Genomic DNA, 8,863 nt, shown 5'->3' on the forward strand with positions numbered 1-8,863 from the left:
CAAAGAACTGTTTGAAAAAACATCAGAACTAGAATATAAGGGAAAATAGAAGTATCAATGGATAGAATAGATTAGACTCTAAACCCCAAATTAGTTGAATTGTTGGTTTATGAAGCCTGGCAGATGTCCATGTACTTTTGTAAGAATTTAATTAAACTGAATTGAGTGAAATGTTCAGGCTTCATCTCAGCCAGTTTCAAAGCAGCAGATTTAAAAGCAATCAATTTTAACCATTTTATTTAAAAGAAAAAAACAAAAATATGTAGCTCAGAAAACTGTGAGCACGATTTGATCTAATCTCCTGGTTCACTAGCTTTGATTCCATTGTTAATTACAGAAAAGTTTAAATATTGATGTTTATGTGTGGGACGGAGCCAAAGGACGGGTAAGAATTGTGAGTAAAGCAACATTGGGAAAGCTCTCCCTATTAGACCAGAATGAAAACAAATTAAAACCTCATCTCTAACTTTAACAGACAGAGGGAGCTGAATCTGTAACGGTCCACTTTGTGTGAGGGGCCGTGGGACAAAAGGAATTCACTGACAGGAAATGGAGCTGCGACGTTAAAGGAAATCCCAGAGAGGGAGGTGGGCTGCTTCGAGCGTGTAAACAGGCTCTGCAGAGGCTGCAGGTCTATTCCCGTTCACCACCTGTGCAGCGCAGATAAACCCAATCAGAGGTTTAAGCTGTATGCGCTAATGTAGAAATCGATGAGAGTAATCTTCAGTCCCTGCCTCCAATGAGAAAAGTGAACTTAGTTTGAATATAAAATCTTTACAAATTTAAAGCAATGACCTTCTAGAAGCAATAGCCTCAGTGTAGTTTGCTCATTCTGAGCTGAAGTCAAATGAACACGATTAGTGATGCAAATCAAGCACATGCTTCCTTTTCCAAAACGCTGGCTCTGACTGCAACATGTAAAAAGTACGCCTGAAAACATTGATTCAATTTACTCCCAACGTAGCACAATTATCCCCAAGTAACCTATGGACATGAAGCCATTGCTTCCCATAAATATTTATAGACCAACAGACTATAAAGAGTGCAACTATGGCTATCCTGTGTATTTTTCAAAAAAGGTGAATGCTCTCAGTCTTTACATTTGTTTAACGTTCTAGTGTCCTGCAGGTATCTGAAAGTGACAGGCAGAGAATTTGTTCAGGATGAACTGAGTCCACAATGCTTTTTTTAAACAGTAAATGGAAAACATAAAAAAATTAAATAAATAATCGAAAAAATAAAAACAGAACAGCAAGAGGCTCTTTAAAGCAGCATGGCGGCATCACTGGTGCAGCAGTTCTTCTATTAGGGAAAATTTATGTATATTTTTAAATCACCCTTTGCAGCAGGAATAATTTGAGAATTAATGCATCAAAGGAAACTCTCTGGAGGTAGAGCAGGTTGCTCACTAATTGGGGGCTTTAACTTCAGTTCCTCCTTTCAATGAAACCCTCAGGCAAGACACTGAGCCTAAAATCATCTTGATAGTTAGGCAAGCATTTTGCTTAAGATCCTGCTGCAAATCAGTGCTTTGGTATTGATGTGGGAAAAGTGTGCAATACGTGTGGAAAAAAATTAAATAAAATACGGGCCGCAACTACTTTGATCCCTTCTGTAATTTATCTCCTGAATTTCTTGCTGTTACTACTCAAGTTTCCACACTTTATTATCTAGAATAACGCTTCTTTAATGTGGCAACAGATTCAACTTTGATGGAGATTCTTTAGCTGTGAATAGGCGCTTTAAAGATTAAGTGATTTTTGGTACAGGGTCAATGTTCAATGTACCCATTTTCCCAAACCATATATCTGTGAAACACACAGGGTGAGTACAGTATTTCCAAGGTAACATTGACAGCTTGTTACATCTGCAATGCAGTGAGAGAAGCCAGCTCAGCTCAAAAGAAAACCACTTTCAAGTAGTAGATCACAATTTTCCCTTAAAAAGGGGTTAAAGAATCCATAGTGAAAGTGATTGCTCAGAAAATTAAACAATGTTTTCAATGTAGACTCCATTTGATCTCACGTTTAGGAATGAGGCATCCTTAACTGCAATGACAAGTGTTAACTGGAAGAGGTCTTAAAAGTGAGTAACAGCGACTGAAAGTGCCTCTGAGCTGGAGAATAAACTCGTCAATAGTCTGCATTAAAACGTTTCCTTTCAGCTCTTCTTAAGGCTAGGATGATAAGATTTTAATTAGAATTCAGAAGCCATTTTTTTTCTTAAATAGATTGACTGACAGTATTTTTCTTTCTAAAGTGAAGGCTCAAACACTATCTGTCAAGCTGCAGTTGTCTTTGTGTCTTAAAAAGCATTTTCCCAGAAGCATCCAGAATAAAAAAAAGAAAAAAACTCACACACACATTCAGAGCTAACCCCCAAAGATAAAGCTCTTACCTTAGGATCTCTTTGCAGACGGACTTGTGTCCCTCTGTGATCCGACAGGGATCTCTTAACCACTCTGCGATGCCGGAAGTGATAGTAATCACCAAATACCTGGAAACACAAAGAGATATGATCAGATCCATCTGCCTATAATCAGATAACACCTCTACTTTTTCTTATGACCCCAGTCAGAAGAGATCTTTCCTGCTCCAATAGTTTTGCCTTTAAATGACAAATATTTCTATAGACATCAAAACGTGGTAAAATTCAGGGTGGCATGCAGTGTTGTAGTCAAAGATGTCAACAATACAATATAAATATCTACTTTCATCTGAGCTGGCACACAGTATTTTATCCCTTTAACGTTTTGTTTTTACTCAAATTATTCTAAGCTACATACATATTTGTCTCCTCAAATAAACCTTTGCTTTTGAATTTTAAGTTCCTTGGTTAAGTTTGTTTTGCCTTCAAACACAGGGATCGCTAACACGCCGCTGTCTAAAGCAAATATATGAATACATTTTATCTGGAAAGCTCAGCTCATTCCCCAACAATCCCTTCCTCCCCACATGGTGCCACTCCAGTTTGCAGGGCAGCATTCCCTTAGTCTAAAAGAGGAACAGCTCAACCCTCATCATCCTCCCTGCTCCCATTTAACCACAGTAAACACGCTGATTCCAGCTGGGGTGACACAGAAAACCCCTGCACACAAACATGCTGGACAATAAGGAAGTAGCAGCCAAGGAAACAGAGACACTGACGTTTGAATGGGACTGCCCAATGAAACAAGCCTGTGTTTCTGAAAAAGAGTGTGATCCTTTGTGTGAAAAACCATTAAATAGCAATACTAAAGTTAAATGCTGGACTTAGATTTATATAACATATATTACATATATATAAAGGGGAAAAGATGCTCAGACTGAGAGCCAATAGCTGCTCCAACTGCCTGCTTTGTATCAAAGAGCAAATAATAAAACAAACAGAGGGCTTCTATAAGTTCCTACTTGAGTAGACTATACTGGAAACATACATTTTAAACCTGTTCAAAAACAAACTGTTAGAGGTATGCTCAATTCAGTGGCCATGTGCCCTCATGCAAGTCACACCACCATTTTGAAACCAGTAATTGAAAGTTGCACCATTACCTCCTGAGCTTGCTGCCCAGGAATTAAGGTCTGTGACTGATTCACACATCATTCTATGATCTATCCTCACAGTCACAGCATAGAAATCTTCCAGTTGACTCAGTTACACCCCATGATGGTCATAGAGCCACAATGATGAGTTGCCAAATGGCACTGCTGAAGAAGTGTGAATCATTTTTTCAATGCAAAGCAAACTCACTAAAAAGCAGAGGATGAAAAATCAACTTGGCTTGTAATGAAGGAATTAAATGTATTTTGACATCCTGCAAAAGGTTTCTCGTAGAGTTTAGTCATAAGCCACACCCTTTTGGTTCTGCAATCCCATCTGCCTGCTCAGTGAACACACTGTCCGTGTTTACCTGTAGCCTTTAGCAATAGTTCAGACATGTAACAGTATAAGGTTAATTTTAACATTTTCCTCTTTTTTTTGCAGGACCTATGTGGTACAAGTGGCCTCTATTTATAAATATTAGAAAGCAATTAGGCAGAGACAGAAGTTAGGAAGACACACAGAGAAGGTTGGAGATGTGGATTCAACCTGAAACGGACACTCCAAGGACCCAGTTTGTGCACAAGGGCTTCCCACTGAACTGAAATACCATGTGCTAACCCCAACATTAGGTTTCTTTATTGCGCCATTCACGACCTTACTTAGGATATTTCCACCGAGGTGGTACTGGTGTTTTAAAAGGCCTGGTTTTAGAGACAGATCTCTGCAAAGCGCAGTAGAACATCACAGCAGGATATTTTTAACTCTAAAAGGCAATTCTGAAAGGCTGGAAGAGTTTAAGAACAGAGCACTTATGGATCCAGCAGAAGAAAGTATCTCTGATTGCTACTTCATTGTTCAAATCGGCTTATTTAATCTATTACAGGTGATACATGAATTAAATTGGACCTATAATACTTCCTTTAAACATCTAGGAGGATTTACGGCCTGTACAAAACATCTTCATTGTATATTTAGCACAAGATCCCTCTCAGATAATGACTGATTACACCAACTCTGTTCTGCCAGTTTTGAGCTTCTTTAAGAATTTGCTGTTTTGGGCTCAGTCACCACAGTCACACTTTAAACATGTAGAAGAAGACTGCATACAGATAAACATTGGTACAGCTTTATATTTTTGACCATGTTTTTTGTTTTCCAAGAGATTTTCAGTGCAAAAATTTGCATTACATGAAGAGCCAGTTGTTTACATTTTCTGCTGTATTTCAATGCAAGTAAATTATATGCATGTTAAGCTTGACCCTGCTTAAAAACTATAGATCTAGTTGCTCAAATCTAAAGATTTAGTAGTCAAATTTATCTATACATCCCTTGTTTTCTCTGCTTATATTGGCAGAAAAAGATTACGGTGCAAAAGGCGAAATATCAATCCCTTTCATTTCTAACTGTTTTGGCCTACAAAAGGACCAAATCAGCAATACAAGGACCTGTTCTAAGATAGTAACATGTAAATATATCTGCACATATATATGCATAGGTTAGCTTCTAATAAAACTGCTCAACTATAACAAACATATGCACAGACACTCACTAAAGTCATTCAACAATGTGAACCAGATTCAAGTCGTCTAAATGTGTGCCCTGCAGCCCTATGGTTGTATGGCAATTAACAACAACACTTTAGCAGCTCATGTTTTAGGCAATTCTAACCAAAGATCTCAACATTTCTAGGGGGGTTTAACAGCTTTCCACTGAGGAGAAAAAAAAAGCCCATTTACAACCAACACATTTAGATGGAAAACTGATGTGGAAACAGATCAAGTCCTGCGACCATTACTGATGCGATAAGCTTGGAACTGTTATAGCACAACAGGCCACTCAACATGTGGTCATTTACCAGAGTGAGGCATTAATCCATCACCATTAGAATGCAAAGAAACATGCAGTGGAAAATTACTGCCTGCTGGTTTGTTTGCATGTTTGGGTCCCCCCCTACTGCAAGATTTACCTTGTGGGAAAGCAATTATCAAAAAAGGGCCGGTGTCTTATCCCAGCTGACTATTGTTGACACAATTATGTCGTACGAAGAGCCAAACAATGTCAGAAGACAAGCTGTTGAAGGAGTTTGGGGCTGTGTTAAATTAACAGAAAACTGCTGCCCATATGGAACCGTAAACATCAAAGACAGCCAACGGATTTCACTGGAGAGCGACATCACTGCAGCTTATTTACAGACACGTCTGACATGACATTCTCCTTTTGATTTCGATACCATGTGATTTGTAGGCCTCACAGTGTGTGAAGCATCAACATATTCTGTTTGCACATCAGTGAGCCCAGATAAAAAGGGAGCACAAGTGCAGCGGCCTTCAAAAACAGTTCAGAAACTTGTTTGTGTAATGAGGCTGGAATCCAATTAGTAACTGTTCACTGTGGTGAACGGGATAGAGGGGGCACCGGTTCCCCACAGTGGAAGCTGGTCATAAAAAGCCCTTTCTTTGAAAGTCCCCTGACCTGGACTCAGACATCTGAAAATACTGTTACTCATTATTTAAACCCTCCTCAATGTTTACACTGCTTAAATCATATACATAGTTCTCAATCTCTCACTCTTTACTATATAACCTTTAGTTTTACTTGGCATTAATGGTTATGTACACACCTAGTGGGATCTTAAGCTATATCAACAATCTCTCCAACTTCTCGGTAGCCTCTTTAACCTTGACTGAACTAAACACAGCGGTAGAGCTTTTAGTACAAGTCCATGTACTGTTAGTGTAGAAGGATGAAACCGTTACCGTGTTTATATCTATGTTGTATCTATTTTTACATCACTCGTCTATTCCTCAGCTGCGTTTTTAGAGAAAATACAGATTATCATTCTTGGCACAAATTCAGTTTTTGCCTGGACGTTGAATTAGTTAATTTTAATATGGTTTGGGGGAAAAATGCATAGAACAGGACAGTGAAATATGGTGCTTTTTAGTCAGGATGACAGGTATGAAAAGATGCTGGCTTAAACATCCACAGGGGCTAGATAACAAACATGGAGTGCATTCAGTTTTAGTTATCGACTGTGTGGAGGAATAGAGATCATTAACTTTCTGGGGTCTCTCCTGGGGAGCTGACCAGGGAACTGAGAGAGTTTGATATGAAAGAAGAAGAAAAAAGCCCAGCAGCTACTTTTTTTTTTTTTTGATGTTTCAAACTGCAGCAAAAACCTCTTGAAAAGCTTTAAGCACTGTTCATTTCAGAACCTTACATGTGCAAATGCACAATGAGGCACTAGAGCTGCACTGCTGAGGGAGGAGTGGGAATCTCCAGCTGTTAGTGAAGACCACTCACTGGACATTCGTCTCCCGGCTTCCTCAACTCAAGAGTGTCTATTCTGAGCTTCATCCCAAAAAAATATCAAAGATGCCCAAAACCCCAGTGCCATTAAGGCCTGTATACAGTCTGCTCAACATAATTTCCCTTAGGGAGAAGGCGAGTGAATGACCACCTTGCTTGTGTTGGTAGTGCTGCAAAAAGAGTAAATATTTTTTTAAGGGATATATTAAATGGAAATATTTTTGGCATCACAAAAAAGGACAAGGAAAAGGAGTAAGCCTTTTGTCAACAAAGAGGAGGAAAAACAAGTAAGTTTCATGGAAGTAAACATGTGAGGAGGACAGATTTGTCCTGATCCAACGAAACATTCTAAGTTTAAAAGTAAGTTTTTTACACCAAGAGATCCTTTAAGAGAATAAAGTAACCTAAACCCAAGAGAAGAGGGCAACACAGCTAAGAAAGATACCCTTTGAACATTTTATCATATTAAAACCACAAACATTAATATATTTCATTGGAATTTTAGGAGAAAGACCAGCAAAAAGTGGTCTACAACAGTGAAGTAGAAAGAAAATGCAACTCCAAATGCGGAGAGGTTTGCTGGGTCACCTTGGGATTCAGAGATTATACTTTCCAAAGGGGATGTCTTTTCCTTTACTGCCATGTCTATCTTCTGGTCTAGCTGATGACATTGACAGCAAATTGCTGCGTGGACCAGACCAAAATAGACCGGGGTCAGACCAACACAGGCACAGTGGTAAAGAATCCCATGCTTTTCAATAAGGCGTGTCAAGGCCTAATACCTAATATGCCTGGATTTTCTGTTTAATCAAACACCAAATTGGGCCCAGGGGGACGGATGGATGCTGAAAAATAAAGGCATAGCTTTGAGCTTTCGAAGTCCACTGTAACAATGTCATTTCACGCCCAGTGTCTTACCTAAAGCTCAATTTAAGTGGAAAAAAATGTAAGAGGAATTCAGCCTTTAGCAAAGTTTTCAAATGCACTGTAATCTTTATTACTAAAATCATTGAACAATAACTATTTCATTGCCTTTTCCAATTCAGCCTCAAGGAAAGGAGATATTAAAACTGAGAGGTACTGCTGCAATAAAACAGGCTCATGGCAACATACCATCCTCACTTTCATTTACTTCCAGTCACATCTGGATACTGGAGGATGACGGTGTAGGTACCAGATCTGCTCGGATGGTCAGATCTGCTCAGGCCCTGTGTATGCCAGTGGCATTACCACCTGATGTAAAACACTGTGGTTGCCTAGACAACAATAACAACATCACGCAGCGTCAAGGTGCAAATTCGGGGGCAGCTGTGGTGTTAGCGTGGATAATGATCGGTTAAGTTTTACCTGATCAATAACAAAACAGAAAAAAATCTGTTCATGGGGAACAAAGTAACTGCAAGACCATGATATAAAGGGGCAGAGCTGGGTAGCGCTGCGGCTAGCTGTGCTCAGTAGCTATCAGGTTAGCCTCTTTTAGCTCGGTCAGTTAGCCGTATTGAGCTACACTACTTTTAACTTCCTTTCAACAACAACCCTTCGTTTTCTAAAAGTAGAATGACTGTTTTACTTGTCTAAAATCTCTACGAAAGTCATTTTTTAAGATGTCAAATTTGTCCTCCCTACCCTCAGATCTTAACGAAAAGAATCTCTGAGACTTTTTGTGTCACCATGTTAAATGGCAAAGCTCAGTGTGACTTAGAAGGCAGTACTTTCCTTCAAGACTGACAATTATTTGGACTTTAGAGCGCTAATTAAATGTAAAATAATAGCAAATATAGGTAATAGTTGAGACTCCAAAAGAGATCGGAGCCTTTTTACATATGCATAGATATACGTACATATACACATACATATACACACATATATATATATATATACATATACATATATATATATATATATATATACACATATACATATATACACATATATATACATATATATATATATATATACACATATATATACATATATATACATATACATATATATATATATACACATATACATACACATATACATATATATA

At 38.5% G+C, this 8,863-nt stretch overlaps 1 protein-coding gene across 4 annotated transcripts in view; it reads right to left on the reverse strand.

Moving 5' to 3' along the window:
- Window positions 1–8,863, reverse strand: part of LOC107095805 (furin-1-like) — an 85,183-nt gene that overhangs the window by 40,258 nt on the left and 36,062 nt on the right. For all 4 annotated transcript variants that reach the window (XM_015392116.1, XM_015392119.1, XM_015392117.1 and 1 more), the window contains exon 3: window positions 2,398–2,496. In XM_015392116.1, the coding sequence (XP_015247602.1) occupies window positions 2,398–2,496 (99 nt within the window). The remainder of the gene's footprint in view (window positions 1–2,397; window positions 2,497–8,863) is intronic.

Source organism: Cyprinodon variegatus, unplaced genomic scaffold (assembly GCF_000732505.1).
Source record: "Cyprinodon variegatus isolate N-32 unplaced genomic scaffold, C_variegatus-1.0 Scaffold574, whole genome shotgun sequence".
In the NCBI taxonomy this organism is placed as follows: domain Eukaryota; kingdom Metazoa; phylum Chordata; class Actinopteri; order Cyprinodontiformes; family Cyprinodontidae; genus Cyprinodon; species Cyprinodon variegatus.